Genomic DNA, 20,251 nt, shown 5'->3' with positions numbered 1-20,251 from the left:
ATATATTTCACAAATGTAGGAGGTGTCCAAAAACTTTTTTCCACCGCTGTATTTAATAGCAATCTGATATGCTTATGTTAGCAAGACAAATAAATGAAAATTTCAGGCTTTTATCTTGAATTATTCTTGAGATATTATATATATATTATATATAGCCTCAAATTTGAATGTGAGAAAAAAAATACTGAAACTAGGTCTATGGTCCACTTAAAAAAAATCTAAGAAAGTATTTGACATACTAAGCTAATATTTCACAGATACCATTGTCTATACATGGGACAGACATATTAAGTTCCAGTAAGTTGTACAGGTGCTCTGGGGATGTGAGCATTGTTTGTCGCCCAGCTGCTCCTCTCTCTGAGTGCACAGTTGCAATGCACTGATTCCTGTTTTCTTTTTCTGAGCTGATAAGATGGTGTAGCTGTGTTAGTGCATTTAAAATAGCTGGGCAAACTTCTACTTGGTTGGATAAAGCATTTAAAAACACAAGTTTTTGTGTGCAAGTGAACTCTAAGAAGTCCAGATCCAGAGGCATGCGTCCGAGAATATGCTCCAAACGAGAACAAAGTCTCACATAAAGATGATTTAACAATAGTTCCTAGAACAGAGAAAAACAAAGTTATATAATGCAAACACCAATGGGATAAATGACTTAACCTGACTGAAAGACTAGACTGCCTCATTAGACATTTCTTTTAGAACAAATTAAGAGGAGGTTACGCATACTAAACAGGAAACAGTTGAAAAATGGGCTGCATTTATCTATCATTGCACAATAACTCTTGATATACCATGCTGTGAAAGAATGGTCAGCTATGAACAGAGCAGTCTAAGGCAGTTCATTTCAAGCTATTCGCTCACAGTTGTAACTACTTTGACTGCACAGTTTAAAACCTTTCAAGATCAGGAGTAATTTAAAATGAATCAAACCAGGACATTAACTTGAGCAGAAAACACACATAATAAACAAGTGTTACCTAGACTAATTCAGTTTGCTAGGTGACCGGTTTCTTTACACTGCTCTGTAGGGTTGCCACCCGTCCCTTAAAATACGGAAACGTCCTTTATTTGACAATTAATTGTTGCGTCCCGTATTGATTCAATACGGGACGCAAGTTGTTCCGTATTTTCATAAATGTCTCATACACGTCTGTCACACACTCATCAAAACTGCATAATGAATAAAATAAAACACAGGAAATATTAAGGGCAACCAATTTCATCTTCGTAGGACCTTTGTAGCGAGGACCCGATGCCAGGTCCAGTGGACAGACTTCAGACGTCTCTGTGTGTCCGGTCCTGTCCGGTCCTGTCTCTGGTTGCCTGGTTACAGAAGCTGCTGCACCTGAAACTCCACAACGTCTAAAGAAGCAAAAACGTTTGCAAATGTACAGACTGGAGTGGGAAGAGTGGAACCCCTGGCAGTGGGTACAAGGCAAACTGTGTTTTCTGTTGCTCATGGACTGGCTGAAGTAAGGCAGCATCAGGAGGCAAACATGGAGGAAATACGAGAACAGAGAGAACCCAACCAGCAGGTCACAGTTTATCATCATCTAATCATCTCCTGAAGTCCATATGGTAAGTGGACATCATGATGAGATCAGCTAGATTTCCTACAGTATATGGCTGTGAATTTACCAGAGGATGCTTATAATAATGCTGATGTGGCCGTAGACTCTACACTATTTTAGTGACTCAGTAAATGCCTACGTTGGTTATTATTTTTTAAATACTTTTTAGTTTTTAATAAACATTTATTTAATAGCCTATATGTAATCAAACATGGCCTTTGCCTAAAAAGAATAATATTTCATTGCACAAGTAAAAGTATAGTAATTTTTAAAACTGTTCAAATTATTATATGTTGCTAAAAAACAAAAAAACACAAACAAAAAACACATCATAGTAATATTTCAATTAAAAAAGCCTATAGTATAGCATGTTCCCAACAAATGTCATAGTATGGCCTTTGGTCCAGAAAATGTCCATAGTATAGCATGTCATCCAACAAACGTCCATAGTACAGCATGTCGCCCAACAAACGTCATAGTATAGCATGTCGCTCTAAAATTGTCATAGTTTAGCATGTTGCTCTTAAAACGTCATAGTATAGCATGTCGTCCAACAAACATCATAGTATAGAATGTCACTCAAAAAATGTCAGAGTGTAGCCTTTGGTCTAAAAATGTCATACTATAGCATGTCGCTCCAAAAACGTCAGAGTATAGTCTTTGGTCCAACAAACGTCATAGTATAGCATGTCGTTCAGAAAACGTCATAGCATGTCGCTCTAAAAATCTCGTAGTGTAGCATGTCGCTCTAAAAACGTCATAGTATAGCATGTCGCCCAAAAAACGTCATATTATAGCCTTTGGTCTAAAAACATCATAGTATAGCATGTCGCTCAGAAAACGTTATAGCATGTCGCTCTAAAAACGTCATAGAAAAGCCTTTAGTCCACAAAACGTTGTTGTGTCCCGGCTGTCTGAAGTAGGTGAGGAGCAACACAAAAAGTCCAAACGCTGGTTTCCAGAGGGTTTGACGAGTATTTATTTGAAAGACTAAGTTTACAACAACACAACATGCGAGGGGGTTAAAAGCAAATGGGTGTTAGTAAAATAAAAATAAATCAGCAGAACTAAAAGTGAACTTCACGTTGACATTGATGGGCATTCCAACCAGGAACAAAGTAAAAGACAATCAATACAAAAAAAAACTCTTCCTGTTCACCTCTTAAAACCCAAAAACACACCACAGTAGCACCCTAAACTAAAACTACCAATGGGTTCCCTGTTTTCCTTTCTGAACAATTCAAAGGTCCCTCTCTATCTCCCCACACATCCACCAACCACTGGAACACATCTCCAAAGTTCTGCTGGGCCTGCTCAGCTTCTCCTCAGAAGAAGTTCCGCCACCTACCAGATGAAGGAGCCTTTTGAGAGGCAGCTGGCATCGTGATTGGACTGTACTTTGGTCTGTTCCAATCCAGCTTCAGCTCCAGAGACGGCAGGCCGGACGAGTCAACGGAGGCCGGGTGGACGAAGACATGCAGCTGAGTACAATCCAGAAAACAACAGAGGAGGAGTGCAGCAGCCCAGGACCAGAACAAACAGAGTAGCATCGTATGTCTCTTAGAAAACATCATAGTATAGCCTTTGCTATGAAAAAACGCCATCATATACATCGTATATTGTACAAATAACAAGTCAAGGAAAGAGACATACATTGTAGAATTGTAGTAATTGTCGGCTGACTGATTTACTGATTATCAGTATTTTATTTTTTTTGTTGATTTATGGTAATAAATACATTTAAAAATGGCGCTACTTTGGCTCTGAACCTTTATCTACCTGTGGTCGCTCTGTCTTCTGGAGTGATTTAATTGGTTATCCGTCACGAATAAAACTCTTTTAATTTAACATCTGTAAACAAAACAAAAACGTACCAACAAAGTTTTCTGTTAGAGTTTGTGTTCTTCTAAGTTTAACTCCAAGATTTTAAATATTTTCATTCACTGCAAATGAATATCTACTCCAAATGTCTCAGTAATAATCATTATCAGCCTTAAAAACCCACAAAACACCCCTCTGTACTCGACCACACTTAGTACAGTCCGGTTCCCCCTTCTATAAATCTGCTTGGAATCGTCCACTTCCTGTTTGTCAAAGTGGCCTTCTACCTGGACAGGTTTTGTTGGAGCTCATGCAGCAAACATTTTGGGTAACTGCACTTTAATATGGATGGATGACACTGAATTAGAGTCTGTTTTCATGACTGAGTTAAGATGTGTAGCTCTGTCATTAAATAGTAAATTATTTCTCAGAATTCACAGAGAAAAGTCTGAAATGTTTGCTAGGTTAGCGTCCCACATGTTCTTTGGCTCAGCTAAAGCTAACTCTCTCCAACTTCTGGATCTCTTGAGTTGCTTGTTGTTAAAATATCTTGCTAGAGGTGCTGAAGCTCAGAAAGTCTGAGATGTTTGTTCAAAATAAGCTCATTCTCAAGTCTTCTCTAAACTGTCCTCTTTTGTTTGAACTTTCCCTAAACTTAGGAGTTAATGACAGAGCAGCACATCCAGACTCAGTCTCATTTATGTAGAGATTAAACTTCAGTGTCATTCATTGATGTTAAAGTGCAGTTTTTCAAATGTTTGTTGCACCAAACCAGTCCAGGTGGAAGACAATGTGAAGAGAAAGCTCCAGAGGATGAATATCACACATTTACGTTGGAAATAAATGTCCTTTAATTAGACATTGTCATGCAAAAGTTGGATTTCCCTTTAATGATGTTCAAATCTTTGTTGAGTGTTTCGTGGATGTTGGTTTCTAAATGTTTTTTGACACTCGGCCCCAAAGATTAAAACCTTTTACAGCTCGCACGCTGCAAAAATTCACGTTATCAACTATGTTTCTGACTAAACTAAGATAAAACGTGAAAAACTGCCTGATTCCTGCATCATGAATGTAAATCTTTTTGGTTTTTATGACAGTAAACTGAATATATTTGGGTTTGACATTTTATAAACCAAAACAAGAAATGAATTACTGGAGAAAATCGACAGATTAATGGTCAAAGAAAATGTGTTTTCCAACATATATGGCTGAATTACTCCATTACAAGATACATACAATTTGAATTCAATTTTATTTATATAACGCCAGTTACAGGTGAAATTGTCTCAAGACACTTTATTTTTCCATTTTCTGTCACATTTAAAATATGACAGTAAGAAATTTAAACCGCTTGACTAATCCAATTTATTATTTGGTTTTTAAGAGACTAATCGACAACTAAAATAACTTTCTCCACTAAAACTAATAAACATGAGGTCAAATAGAAGGAACAGTTTTAAATACTGCAGTCCCACGATGACAAGAATAAAGTTTCTCAACAAAAACTAAATCTGCTGGTGGATTCCGATAAAGTCCTAATAAATGATAAAGTGTGACACTAAAGGTTTGTGGTGCTAAAAATGTCCAAGTAAAGATATGAAGTTGAACATCTGGATGGAGGTTGATAAAAAATTGACCTCCCTTCATTTCTCTGGAGCCGACTCCATGGATTTTATGGATGCTGGTTAAAGACCTGCTCTTCTAGTCGTCTTCCTTCTAGTCGCTGTAAAAAGTCAGTCCATCCTGGCTGACATCAACACCTCTTCATGACAACTTGTTCTGCCTCCGACCTGGTGGAAACTCCAGAAACTCGGGAAAACCTGTCGATACTCGAAGAACTCGTGGAGACTCGAAGAACTCGTGGGGCGGGGGAAGGTGTGGTGGGTGGTGGGGGGAGGTGGGGGAGTAGAGGGGGGAGGCTGCCACCCACCTCCCCGCCTACTCTCCGCCCTGACTCCTCCCAGACTCCGCCTTGGCTCTGCCCATGTGGTGACTTCAGAAACTACGATGCCAAAGGGACGACGAATTTATTTCTTTTTATCTGATCTGTAGCTCAGTGAGTTAAGGATTTGCCTATGGAGCTGCAGGTCGCTGGTTCAAGACCAGAAACTTCTTAAATTTTATCAAAATCCTGACAAAGACGAACAAAGAAAAAGGCCAGTGGCGGGTCTTGAACCTGCGACCTTCCACTTGGTAGTCCTCTTCTTATCCCCCTGAGCTACTCACTCAGATACTAAATCTTCTTTTTTTTGCGCATTTATCATCTATTTTTTGTCGTTTTTTCGAGTTTTTTTTTTTACTTGAGTCTCGACTCGACCGTTTTTCTCAGGAGGTTGGGCTTCAGCCTTTGTGCTGGAGGGTTGAACCCTCAGTTCCAAGACTTTCCAAGCCTCCAGACCTCCCGAGTCCTCAGGACCTGAGCTTTCAGACAGTCTGAGGGCTGAAATTTTCTAAGTCCCACAGTAGTTCTCTGTTAGATTTAACTTTCAGACAGTCCAAGGACTGATATCTTCTAAGTCCCACAGTACTTCTCTGTTAGATTTGACTTTCAGACAGTCCAAGGACTGATATCTTCTAAGTTCCTGAGTAGTTCTCTGTTAGTTTGAACCTTTAGACAGTCTGAGGACTGAAATTTTAAAAGTTTCTCAGTACTTCTCTGTTAGTTTGAACTTTATGGTTAACAGAAGCCTTAAAACTTTTGACCATGAGTCTTGATTTCACATTTAGATCATCCATCTGAGTTCTTCTCAGACCTTCACCTGTGGGTTTTTTAGAAATACTCAACAAACTTTGATTCTCTTCACTGAAGAGTAAAGTTTGTGGAGATCAGAAGGTAACATTAGTTTGATAAATGCCTTCAACTACTAGCAGACTTTATCTGGAAAGCAGTTTTCTGAAATGAGTTCTTAGTAAATCTGTCCACAATGAAACCAAGAACATAGAAAGAGGAAATGTTTGAAGAAACGATGTTTTCATTTCAGACTAGAAAACGCTTTCAGACCTTTATCTGTTTTTGCTCTTTTGATCATTTTATTGTTTCTTCTGTTTAATTTGATCTTCTAAAGTTTAACTGGTGTCTTTTCAAATGTTTTGTCTTTAGTTTGATTCTTCTTAAATGTTTAGTTTTGCTCTTTTCTCACCTTTTAATCTTTTCTAATGTCTGATTTGATTTCCAAATGTTTTGTCTTTTTAATGTTTAATTGTTTTTTCAAATGTTTTATCGGCTTGTTTGAAAAATTTCCTTTTCTTTCCCCGTGTTTAATTTTTCGATTAAATCTTTAAGGTTTTTCTTTTTAAATGTTTTACCACCTTTCAATGTTTAATTTTCTTTTTAAATGCTTCATTGTATTTTCTGTTTAATTCCTATTTAAAGTTTTATTGTCTTTAAGATTTAATTTTCCAATTAAACATTTAATTTTTAATTCAATGTTTTGTATTTTTAAAGGTTTAATCTAATTTAATGTTTTGTATTTTTGAAAAATGTGTAATATTCTTGTTTAGTTTTATTTTTTAAATGTTTATCTAAAATATTTAATCTTCAATGTTTCATATTTTTGTTTAATAAATGTTGTTTAATTTCATAATTCCGTTTTGTATCTTCTGTTTATTTAATTATTTTGTCTGTTTAATATAATTTAATTGTATTTAATGTTTAATTTTCTTTTTAAAAGTTTTGTTGTATTAAATGTTTTTTTCCTTTGATTTAATTGCTTTTTTAAAATGTAATTTATTTCTTTAATCTTTTTCTTCTGTCAAGATTTTAACCTCAACCTTAGAAATGAAACAAACCCTTAAATCACAATGAAAATACTTCTGTTGTCACAATCATGAGTTAGTCAATTATTCAGTTTATCAATTGAGCTTTATTTGTTTAGCACCTTTTACACAGATGACAAAACTGTGAAAAAAAGGGAAAAAACTATGCTAAAACTATGATTAAAACAAAAAACATATTTTAAAAAAAAGATTTAACATGGTAATAAAATCTGTTGTGTCCAGGGGATGGAGGGAGTTTACTGAAGTCTTCTTGGGCTCAGATGGCAAATCATTTAAAATATAAACTTTATATTCAGTCTAAGGAAACTGGAAACTGCAGAGTTACAGAAGAACCAACATCTCCTGTTTTCTCCTTTAATGAGTCGATTCTTGTGCTTTCAGACTAAAGAACCACAGACTCTTCACAACCTGCTCAAACTCTTGGTACAGGACCTCACCACACGGGTCAAGAAGGTTTCCATCTCATTTCTACTCTGAAGCTCACCTTCTCCTGCTCAAACTGCTGACAAATGTTTCTGCTGCTCTAAAGTCTGGTCTCCAGAACTTCCTAAAAACTCTCAAAGCCTCTTCTGCTGCAGGTTGCTTTGTAGAACTGTTCCAGAAAACCTCACTAAACCACATGGAGGGGCCTCAAGATAGTCATCCAAATGAAACCATACAAAAACCAAACTAGCACAACCCAAACGCTAAAGTCTCCTGCAGCCTACCAGAGAACCTCTGAGAACAGAGAATCAGGACAGGAACTCTTACCTTCTGGACAACCAACGTTGGTTCACAAGAATACAGAATGTGTCTGACCAAAAACCTCTGAAGACTCACTACAGCCAAGATAAAGACACAACTCAGCTGCACCAAATCCACTAATCACTGCACACATTAGCACCATGTGCTAACTGTGGCTAAAGAACCACATTTACCAAGACAACTATCCAGTACAAAGCCCTAAAACACACCAAGAAACACATTAAAGACGATTTTACTGCTGGAAGCTGCAAGCCAACGCCTAAAGAACAGACTAAAACAACGAAGCCAAACCCGGTTCACTGGTGAAGAGAAGCAGAGGAAATGTTTGTCTGCAGCTAAATAAAGCAGGAAGACACTGAGCTGCTCAGGTGTTCCTGATAACACCAAGCAGCCACCTGGACAGCCAATAGGAACACAGCTTACTGGAAGTCCAGAGGGTTGGCTTAGTGAAGGAAATTTAATTTAAAGTTGAAGCAGAAAGTTAACAAAGAAAGTTGAAAACCACCTTCTGATACCTGAAATCTCTGAGTTTTCACACAAAGAACGTCTGAACATGTCAAACTGGTTCCATAGTAGAACCATCATTGTAAAAACGTCATAGTATGGTGTGTTGCTCAAAAAACATTAGGACCCGGCTGTCAGGGGACAAACATGTAAGAAACATGAGAACAGAGAGAACCCAACCAGTAGGTCACAGTCTATCATCCCCCAGTCATCTCCTGAAGTCCATATGGTGAGAGACATCAGTATCTGGTTGTTAATTTACCAGAGGATGCTTATAATCATGCTGATGTGGTCTGTACTCTACTGTATTTTAGTGACTCAATAAATGCCTAAGTTGTTGCTTTTTTTTTGAATGCATTTTAGTTTTAAATAAACATTTAATAGCCTATATGTAATCAATAAATGGCCTTTGCCTATCTTAAGAAAAACTCACTCAGAACTCTGATATGTTAACAGTACTAAATAAATCAATAAATACATGCATACACACAAAAATAAGTTAATACATTAACTGTGTTAAGATAAGATTTAGATTTTTAAAAAAAGTTGTTTATGTTTTTGCAGAATCCAGTATTGCTCACTGGTTGGTCATTACATTTTATTAGTTTGATTTCACTGTTTAAAATGATGCCACCTCTTTTCAGACAGAACCTGTGACAATAAAACAATACAAAATTTTTAGTTCCGTGTTAATAAAGCACTTAAAGCTTTAAGTATGGCTAAATGCTTTTTTCAAAATTAAATATATCACTCCTTAGGTGGTAGTGGCCCCAAGTTCAGTAAAGTTGGAAAGATATTCACAGATTCGGACTTCCAGCATCAATAACTCATTAGATATAGGTTGTCAAAACATAAACGGTGCCTCTTTCCCATTGTTGCAAGGCAGACAATGTGCTACAAGCCCAGTTTTATCAAAAGTAGCTGTCTTTCAAGCTACAGGAATAACATTGGTGTCTATGGAGTGAACAGGGTCCGTCTGCAATTTGCAAAACCGCTGCAACAGTAAAGAGAGACAAATATTCAATAACTTCACTCTTATACATTGTAGTGTCACTAAAATCACTGCAGCCTTCAACTGGCTCCTGTTGACAAAGTGTTTTAACAGAAATGTAAATGCTGTAATTTGATTCTTTTAATGAACCATGTAACTTGAATGGATGTGATGCTGGTGTGACCACAGTGAACACGTCTGATGTTGCTCACAGTGGTCCAAGGGACGCTCAGGGAGTTTGTGTGTTTGCTCAGACTCATGAAAAATTAGAGGGAACATTGATCACAGGTATATTCACTTTTGTTGTGTTTCTAAGGCGAGGCCAGCATTGTCAGTACAGTCTTTGTAAAGAATTTGTTTTTGATTTTTCATAGAAGCATGTATTCTACTTGTCAGCTATGAAATTTTTGAGAGATGATGCAATTTAGAATTTTAAGTGATATTTTAATTGTGTACTCTCTTCTGTTGTGTAGTGTGCATTTTGTCTTCAGCTGGGACGAAAAGTATCGACATGAAGCATTAGTCATGATAATAACACAAGAGGTGACATACTTAGCCTAAATTCTGACTTCTCAAAATATTTTATGACATGGCTCACATTATCAGGTAATGTAATTAGCCTGCACTTAATTATTGTATATCTGTATAGAAGTGTGCTTTGTCTCTATATGTCACCCTGTGATAGACTGGTGATCTGTCCAGGGTGTCCCCTGCCTTCACCCTAAATCAGCTGGGATAGATCCAGCCCCCTACAACCCTTACGAGGATTAAGTGTGTATAGATAATGGATGAATATCTGTGTATAACTTATCGTGTTCATATAGTCATGTATGCTTGAAATACACTGCACAGGCATCACTTTATTTTATTTCGCTGCTATTTCTCTACAATGGCAGCTATAGAGTTTGTACTGTTTGTGACATGCCTGGAATATACGTTGTGCTGACTCTTTATTTGTGCTGTAAATGGTGTGACCAAAAACCATGTCCTGCATGAAATCAGACACTTGGTGGTGCTGCTGACACACTTCTTGAGTTCTTCAGAAACAATGCAAAATGGTTTCCTGCATGCACAACATGTTTACAGTGTTTGTGGAGAACAAGGAAAGGCAGGAGGTGGTTCAAGAAAAAAGCCGCTATTTCATCTACAGTTGTTTATCTGTTTTTGGATGGGATGAAGGTCGTAGTGAGTGTGGTGTCACGTTCTTCCTTTACTCAGACCAGTGGATGAGAAAAAGATCTCCAGTGAGTCTTTCTCAGTCAAGCAGAGTTAAAGAGGACGAAGTAGTTTTTTCCCCTCACTTTCTATAATCCCACATTGTTGACTACAAGATCATAAATGCAGCTCCTGGATCAGTTTAGCACCAGAGGGCGCTATGGAACCTCTGAGGAGGTTCAAAACAGAACTACTGTACCAACGTACTACTCAACATGGAACACTGGATGGTACTACTGAGCAATACGAGATGTATTTAATTAGTAAAAACTCTCCAATTTCACCCCTGATGGACCATCAGAAATCTGCTGAATCAAGACTCTGAAACTAATAAATGCATGTATCCTTGTTAGATTGACAGAAAAGCATGTAGAATACTGCTCTCTGGAGTATCCATGTTGTTCCCACTGACAAAGTCTCTTAGCAATAAAGCTGTAACAGTTCACTGATTAGCTGTCAACTGTTAAAAATTACTGATCAGTTATTTTTTAGGATTAATTAGTCAGTAGAACATCTTTGGCTTCAGGAAATAGGACATTTTTCAAAACAACAACAACTAATTGATTACCCGAGAAAATAATGGAGAGATAAATTGACAATGAAAAATAATCATTAGTTTGAGGCCTACTGACCAATGTTGTTAATTGCAAATCAGCGTACTTTGTGTTTTTGGAGCAGCATTACTGATTTTATGTTGTTGCACAAAACACTTTGCATTAGGCCTGAATAATTAACTGAATTAAAATCAAAGTCACAGCTCGAAATGACATAAACAACAAATCACAAAGGCTGTGATTTGGATGTGCATTTAAAGACAAATCTGTGACTCTTTTTTAAGTTATTATACCAACAGACTGAATTGTTCATGTTTTGTTTCAGAAATATCACTTTCTGTTTTCTATTTTTAATTAAGTGGCATTATTTTTTGTTGAAATCCGGTTTCACGTTGACATGAAAGAGTCTTTTTGTGTCAGTTCTTGTAAAAAAAAACAAAAAAACAAAAACAAAACAAGCATTTTTCGATCTCAAATTTAGGGCTGTTGAAGTAGAAAGTCACTTGAAATTGCATTTAAGCACTGCAATTGAGTATACATTTACTTAGTTACTTTACACCACGCCCTCTGGTATTTCAGATGTTTCCCTGATAGCTGTATTACTTTTACTTCCCTGATAAAATAGTTCTGTGGTGTTTGGTACTGGGATGTTAGATCCTGGGGTCAAAATAAAATCAGGCCTGAAGCAGCTCCTGGGTCAAAATGCAACAGACAACATGTGAATAAATGTGAAGTCAACTGGAAGAAGATTCATGACAAGAGTGACTTCTAGTCTTTATTCAGGCAGGTGATCAGAATATATGTGACAGAACTTCTGCATTCGAGAATTCCATCGTTTCCATGGTGCACCATGTGGCATTTTTTGATGCATCCAGGGAGCTTATATAAAGGCTGCAACATTCTGAAATGTCAGAAAACAACTTTTTCACCTGCTCTTGGACTCGGATCGACCTGTTCGAAGATAAGCGACGGAAAGCAAAAACTTGAAGACAAACTTTTGGAAAGCAAAGACCTGAAGAGGAAACTTTGGAGAACGAACCACCTGAGGAGGAAACCTTTGGAAACCAAAGACCTGAAGAGGAAACTTCGGAGGAGGAAGACCTGAAGAGGAAACCTTCGGCCAAAGAACACCTGAAGAAGAAGACATTTGTAAACCGACTCTTGTTGGATCCTTGAATCAAGGCTACTTGAAGACCTGGAAATGGACTTCAGACTCGTGGACATCGAGGGACCTGTGGGAGCTGCCCCGGAGGTGCACCGTGACGCTGCTGGTAAGATTATTATTATTATCAGATTATTATTAAAGTAGCTTTTTAGTGATGGAATTATGTGATTTGTCCCTCTGAAATCTTTAATACTGTGTCAGTGTCGTAATCAGTGTGACAGATTGAGTGATTAACAGTTATTGGGTGTTTTTTTCCGTGTAAAATGATTATTTCATTGTAAAATTGTATTCATTTTTTCGGGAGAGGGTTAATCTAATTTATTAATCTTTGGCGTCATGATTCTGAAACTCTGTTATTTTGGTTTAAGAGCATCACAGTTGCTAAAAATTCACATGAATATTTTGTAAAAGAAAAAAATTCTCTTACGTAGTTATAACAGACTGCAAATGCGCTACCGTCTCCATTCAGTCACATCAAATAAACTCATACATGTGGAGAATAAGTTGTTCTAATCGACTAGTTTGGTAGTTTTTTGTGCTATTTTACTTGTAATGGATCTTTGTTGCTGGTTGGTTTATTTGGCCAATCAGAATTCAAAACACAAGTAGAAAGAGTCGTGCGTAAATGCGCGCAGAGGAGCCATAAGTGGATCTCAGGACTTGTAGTTTGCGGTTGTAGTTTCGAGGTTGGTTGAAAACTGTCAGCATGAGAGTTAAGAAATGACAAAGTGAATTACTTTGGTTTCTACTGCTGATGTGACTAATTATCTGATGTACACAGACTAATATAGATGCAGTTAACATGCTACTTATCTGAGTGAGGACTCTTAAAAACATTCAAGGAGAACAGATGTTGCTGTTTTTGAGGAGAAAAATTCACTCAGGAAACATTCAGTTTATTTCGGATTTCATGAATGTGTGATAATGAACTGAACCAGCTGCACTAATAATAATTAGTAATACAATGTGACTTCATTGTTGCCTGTTGCCATGTTTTGGTTGTAACAGTAGTGATTAGAGAGGCAAAGTACTGCCTTTTGTTGTGTTGTGTTGTTCTGTGACATGTTCTGTGTTGGGTTGTATTGTGTTGTACTGCACATTGTGTTGTATTGAATTATATTGTGTATCATCGTGCTATAATGTGGTTTGTTATGCAGTATTGTGTTGTGTTCTGTGTTGTGTTGTACTCTGTTACACTGTACTATGTTGTGCTATCTGTCCTGTGTTATTCAGAATTGTGTTGTACTGCATAGTGTCGTATTGTACTATGTTGTTTTGTAGTGTGTTGTGCTGTCCTGCTTTGTGTTGTACCGTGTTGGGTTGTGCTGCATTGTGCTGTGCTGTATTGTACTGCTTTCAGTTGTATATCATTGTCTTGGGGAGTTATTTGTGTTGCCCCATGTTGTACTTTGTTGTTTTGTTGTATGTTGTGTAGTATTTTGCTGTTTTGTGTTGCACTGTGTTGTGTTGAGTTGTGTTGTACTTTACTCTGCTGTGATGTGTTGTACTGTGGTGTGTTGTGTTTACTTTGTTGTGTTGAAGTGTGTGTTTACCATCACCATAACTGATTTAATGAGCAATTTCCAGTTCTGCTGTAGTGGTTGTGTGAACTTAGACTTGCATGGTTTAATCTCTGAGACAAACAAATGTAGCTGAGCTTGGTCCTGATTTGGTCCTGATATCTAACGATGCTAGAAGTACTAACATGACCTTATTTCCTCTCAGGGTTTGTGGACTACGTCGTGGAGCGTCCCGCCAACGGCCTCCCGGAGCTCATCTGGATCATTGATGATGACGACCGTGTCGTCGTCTTCAATGATTCGGATGAGTCTTCCGAGGAAGAAGACTCGGAAGACGACTGGAGCACCAGCGAAGACTCCGGCTACGGCAGCCTGGACGAGGATGAAGAAGACCCGGAGGACGGCGAAGAAGAGGACATCCGACCTCGCTCCCCCCTGGTCCAGCGGCTCCCCCCTCCTGCTGGTGCTCCAGTCATCGCTGCTCCCGCTGCTCCCCCACAGGAGGACCTTGCTCTCCACATCATCTCCTTCCCAAAGAGGCCCCGGGAGGAGAGCGATGTGGAGGCACAGGTAGGTACGAAGAGGCAGCGGACCAGTGAAGAGGACAACCAGCAGCCAGGACCATCTACATCCGGTGCCACAAACCACAGCGCGTCCGGTCCCTCCACGTCAGGCCTGAGCTCCTCTGTGACCAGTGGAAACTGGTTCAGGCCTTTTTGGAGTCCAGATGATAGTGACTCCGATTAGTCCTGAAACTGGTGGAAGCTCTGAGCAGAGAAGTTCCAGCTGACAGGCAGCTCCCACTTCTTACTGCAGGGATTGGAAAAAAAAAAAGAAAAAAAAAGAAAAAAAAGAAAAAGAAAAAAAAAAAAAAAACAAAAAAACATCAAGATCCCTGAACCTAATAGTAAAAATCCTCCTTCACATGTCTTAGCGTCATCAGATAATGTGGGAGGAACGGTAGGTATGAGCACCTGACAAATACAGGTGTGTTTTTTCTTCTTTATCGGAGGTAAGTATAATTACAATCGCACATATTTTCATTTTCAAGTATTATCCATGTTACTAACGTTATTTCTTTCATGTCGCTGCTTTCATCAAATTAAGGTAAGTTTTTACTTCAAATGAAGCACTTATTAAGGATTTAATATCTGTTCCTGATCATTTATAATTGAAGCATTTTACTGACATTTGCACTTTCTGTTTTGTTTCATCATCCATCATCCAGGAGTTCTCTGAAAAGAGCTCCTGGATGATGGACAGAGAAGACCGGACCGACCAGACCAGAAGGATGGATGACCAGGAACCAACTGGAGAGAGGAGGAGTGTTTTCAGTCAGCTGACTAAGTGAGTCCTCACAAGACTACAAAAGTACCAACAGGGATATAAAGTGGTGATGGGCTGAAGTTACCTTTCTGTATGTTGATGTGAACTGATGGAGACTGGAACTGTCCTACACCTATATCACATTTATTGATGGTTTCATGTCTATTAAAGAAGCACTAATAATTCTTAGAGGTTTAATCCAACAGTTCAGCAGTTACCAGAGAGTCAAAGGTTGATTTTTGTGTCCTGTTTTTCTGTTTCCCAGGTCAGCGCTCCACTTCAGACGCCCCTGCCTCCAACAGCACCCTCTCCAGCCACTGAGGGGCGTCCTGACTCTGCCTGCACAGAACTAGTTTTCATCATGTGCTGGTTCTGTGCTGGTGGGTTTAGGAAGCTCCTCACAAAGCAACAAATGAAGACAGAAGAAGCTGCCACCTGTTTGTCTCTGAGCTCAGACAGCGAGACAGAGAAGATGATGTTTACTGCTTAGGAAGAAACATCACAAGTAGTTAGCTTTGTTCATGTTTATTGTAAAAAAATGTATGAATATTTTTGCTATGATCCAGCATAACATGACATGAGAACTTAGAAGATAAACATTGTCTAAAGTAAGATTTATTAGTTTAATGAAAATGTTAAAAAAAAAAACAACTTCAATGTAATGTAAAAAAAAATGTGTTAAGTGTCTAATGTAGCAAATTTTAGATAAAGTTTCAAATTATTTTTTGATAGGATCCAAATTTATTAGCCTGACATCAATAATTGTTAATGTAAAAATTAAAAAACTGTTATTGTTTATTCTAACACATTTAGGTTCATCTTTACAAACCATTTTTATGATGAAATTTTATGAACATGACATTAGAACTCTTTACATATTTACTTTGTTTATTGTTATATTTAAAATTGTTGATGTTTGCTGCAAATAAAATTTAAAGCTATGCTTTTAACATTTTTGATATTGTCATAATTATTAGCATAACATCAAAACTTATGATATAAATATTGTAAAAATATAACAGCTGTTTTTAACTGTTTATAATGATGAGAACTTCTTTGAAATACTGTCAATAGTGGATGTTTTATTGTAAAAAAGTTGTTCTTTTAAAAATGTGTATTGAAAATAAAAGTCGCCTTTAGTAACATTTTGTTTTGATCTTACTGTATTAATGTGACCAATACTTGTTTAATAAATATTATAAAAAGTAAGATTTACTTCGGTGATTTTTTTGTAAAAAGTGACTGAGATATTTCAGTTTTGATGTTTAATAAATGTGCAAAAACTAAGTTCTTCCTTGGGGAACAGATCATAGATGGACCTGATGACTCAACAAACAGCAGCAGCTACTTAAAACTACTGGACACACTGGAGGAGTATTTGAGTTCACCAGTCAAACATTCTCTCTCTTAGTTCTTGTTAGCGGCTAAATGCTTCAGAGGTGAGACGTGCAACACTAAAAACATCTGAAAGCATCACAGAGAAGTGGCAGGTCTGACGGCTCAGCAAGGAAACAATGAAGCTTTAAGGGTGAGAGCGGCTGCAAATTCAGATGAGATTTACACTGAGTGAAACGAAAATGAAGCCAAATTCTCTGGTAATAGACTTCTGTTAACTACATCAAAAAGAGTTCTGAATGAACAAGTTAACAAAAACATCTTTAATATAAATAACACTGACACGTCACAGCAGTGCTCTGCAACCAGAACTGTTTATCTCAGTCTAAGTTGACATGGTCCTGACTCAGAAGGTGATTTCAGTTCACATTTTCCCATCATTAATGTATCTCTGATATAGAAGTGGACCCACTCTGCTCTGTTTCTGGAGATTCTCCACAAGAGGCTGCTTTGTTCTGCTTCAACTAAAGTACACTGTAAAATACAGACAGTCCACTGCGGTGTCACTTTACACTCCCGTCTGTTTTCACAGCAATCCTCCATGTGCAGGTCAATATTCACAGAAGTGACTTTCTCACACCGTGACTCTTCATTCTTGTGCACCAAATAAGTTCTTGTCCACAGAATCACTTCTTAGTGGTTCACCGTAAATAATATTCAATTGCTGCAGAAAAAGCAGCAAAGCCTCCACATCCCAGGACTCCAGCCTTCAGTCCAGTTTCAAAACAGAAACACAAGAGATGTGAGGACAACAGAAACACGTCTTTCAGTTTGAACCATCAAAGCAAATAAAGCAGGTTACATACCTTGAAACCTGACGGCTCCACCAGTCACACAGCTGCTGTACATGGAGTTCTTCCAGTCAGAAACACCTCTGTGCTGCAAATACAGAACAGGTACAAAGAGATCTCACAACTGTGAACTTCAAGCAGATAAAAAAAAAAAAAACTATGAAGCAATCTGGGTAGAAGTACTTGTTAGAATATTGTTAAATGTGTTTTTTTTTTTCCCCAATGTTACTTTGAAAACCAAACACAGTTGAACACAAGAGGGTGCTATGGGATGTCTGAGGAGGTTAAAAACAGAACTACTGTACCATCATACTACTCAACATGGAACACTGGTATGGAGGACTAAAAGTGCCAAAATTACATAAATAAATACATCATTAAATAATTAAATGTGTCATTAATTAATTCAAATTGGAATTAAATACATAAATGTGTTATTAAATATGTCATTAATTCATTAAAATGCCAATTCATTTTAGAGAGAATGCTGTTCATGGTGAAAAAAAATATACTGTACATGTCCATTGGAATACTGACTATTGTACAGGTGTTTAGGAATGGCTCAGCTGTTTATTACAGTGATGGCAGTGGGGAAGAAACCGTTTTTGTGTCTGGTGATTTCTGTGTACAGGGATCTGTAGCGCCTGCCAGAGGGGAGGAGGGGAAACAGTTTATGTCCAGGGTGAGTGGGGTCTCTGATGATGTTTTCTGCAGTCTGTACTATAGGCTGTAGTCTGTTTCTGTCCTGCTGTGTGGCTGATCCAGAGGTACACAGGACAGATTGGATGACTGCAGTGTAGAACTGGATCAACAGCTCCTGCGGTAGGCCATGTCTCCTCAGCTGTCGTAGGAAATACATCCTCTGCTGAGCCTTTTTCAGGATGGAGTGGATGTTCGTCTCCCACTGCAGGTCCTGAGAGATTGTAGTCCCCAGGAGCTTGAAGGACTCCACAGCTATCTATGATGTGATGTGTTTAGCCACCCGTCCATCCATTTTCAATTATGATCATGTCTTTGATAGTTTTACTTTAATAAACTTCTGGCATTCTTCACTTTAACCAAAGCACAAACAGTACCTCCTCCACCACAAATAAAAACAACATGGTGTGAACTTCATTTCATCCTGTGCACATTTTGGAGTTGCTAAGAACAGCTGTGTTTTCTTATTTCTATGCATATTTTCATCCAGTCATTCAGTTTCACAGTTACTTAGTGACTATAAAAAGGATGGTTGCAATACTACACTGCACCAGAACTTAAATTAATTAGAAGGACTTACTTAAAAAAAAATGCATCTGCATGTGTTCTGTTCATGTGTCACTGTAACTACATGTAGCTTTCATCAGGCCTTCCTGAGCTGGCATGCTGCACAGTTTGCATTTACACCTGCTTGAATTTCGGCTGGTCCTATGTCCTTTTCGATCTTTGTGTAGTCCCACAATCTGATTTTTCAGTTCCAAGTGGAGCCAAGATACAGACAGACACAGGTTGTAGCTTCAAAATTAAGAAAGTTCAGGTTTTCTAATTTGTGGGTCAATAATCACAGGCATTGTTCCCTCTAAGCTGCGCGCGTGTGCAATTCCACACTGGTGACACGGTCTCCGCGCACAGAAAACCTGCGCTGCGCACAAAAAAAAAAAAAAAAAAAATCCAACCTAAATTGTAAATAAAATAAACACGTAACAATTCATTCTGTGCTATTTTTCAATGTGAGTCAGTGAGTGACCAGTGACTGGCTGCTGCAGCCAATGATGCGATTCACATACGTATTTACCATAGACTGTATATAATGGTATTTATGTATGGAAGCAAATCAGACTCATCAGATTCTGAATTTTAAAAGCTGCTGAATTTCTTACTTTGAATTTTTTTTGCATCAAAATTACGTATGTAATTTTTTATGCCTGAATTTAGCTCATCAAAATTCTAAAAAACAGTTAAAAATTCAATGTCTTCAAAATTCACCATCAAAAAATTCAATGTTCAAAATTCGCCATCAAAAAATTCAATGTTCAAAATTCACTGTCAAAAAAATCGCTGTTCACATCCGGGGGACTCAGGCGTAAACAATCGATCCTGGCCAAAATCGAACCAATGCCCAGCCAATCACGTGGCGCTCCTCCGGTCATGTGACGCAGACGGTTCACCTCACAAGACCGGGGACAACCACGGCTACCGGCATGAACGACGGCGCTTCAGTGAGTGTATTAATCCTTTTTGTCCTGTATGTGGTTTGTTTTTGTGAGAGTCAGTTCGCTGTAATGTATGCCGTTAGCTGCGCTAGCACAGCGTTAGCCACGCTAATACAGCGCTAGCACAGCGTTAGCTGCGCTAATACAATGCTAGCACAGCGCTATCACAGCGTTAGCCGCGCTAATACAGCGCTAGCCACGTTAATACAGCGTTAGCCGCGCTAATACAGCGCTAGCCACGCTAATACAGCGCTAGCACAGTAATGAGGTCATACAGACAGCACGTTCTGCAGCTGGGTAGTTGAGTAACAATTTTATAAACGCACAAATGGGTGGAAGTGTGATTTATGCGCCCAAAATGCAGTTAAATCACAGAGCAGTGTAAAGAAACTGGTCACCTAGCAAACTGAATTAGTCTAGGTAACATTTTATTATGTGTTTTCTGCTCAAGTGAATGTTCTGGTTTGTTTCATTTTAAATTACTCCTGATCTTGAAAGGTTTTAAACTGTGTAGTCAAAGTAGTTACAACTGTGAGCGAATAGCTTGAAATGAACTGCCCAAGACTGCTCTGTTCATAGCCCACCATTCTTTCACAGCTGTATCAAGAGTTATTGTGCAATGAAAAATAATAGATAAATGCAGCCCATTTTTTCAACTGTTTCCTGTTTAGTATGCGTACCCTAG

The 20,251-nt window shown here is 38.1% G+C and overlaps 1 protein-coding gene and 1 long non-coding RNA gene across 2 annotated transcripts; both read left to right on the top strand.

The window, feature by feature from the left end:
• The first annotated feature begins 677 nt into the window (after positions 1-677).
• Positions 678-3,322, top strand: LOC129348471 (uncharacterized). Its single transcript, XR_008601004.1, has 2 exons — positions 678-1,578; positions 2,818-3,322. It is a non-coding gene; the product is annotated as an uncharacterized LOC129348471 (long non-coding RNA).
• Positions 3,323-12,159: 8,837 nt separating this feature from the next.
• LOC111566018 (uncharacterized) lies at positions 12,160-15,509 on the top strand. Its single transcript, XM_023266374.3, has 3 exons — positions 12,160-12,448; positions 14,068-14,595; positions 15,454-15,509. The coding sequence occupies exons 1-3, from the start codon at positions 12,379-12,381 to the stop codon at positions 15,507-15,509; spliced, it is 654 nt and encodes a 217-aa protein (XP_023122142.2). The 5' UTR covers positions 12,160-12,378.
• The last annotated feature ends 4,742 nt before the right edge of the window (positions 15,510-20,251 follow it).

The sequence above is a fragment of the Amphiprion ocellaris genome, unplaced genomic scaffold (assembly GCF_022539595.1).
Source record: "Amphiprion ocellaris isolate individual 3 ecotype Okinawa unplaced genomic scaffold, ASM2253959v1 Aocel_unscaffolded258, whole genome shotgun sequence".
NCBI classification, from domain to species: Eukaryota; Metazoa; Chordata; class Actinopteri; family Pomacentridae; genus Amphiprion; species Amphiprion ocellaris.
Note: the sequence above shows the minus strand (reverse complement) of the source record. Positions and strands in the feature narration are given on the sequence as shown.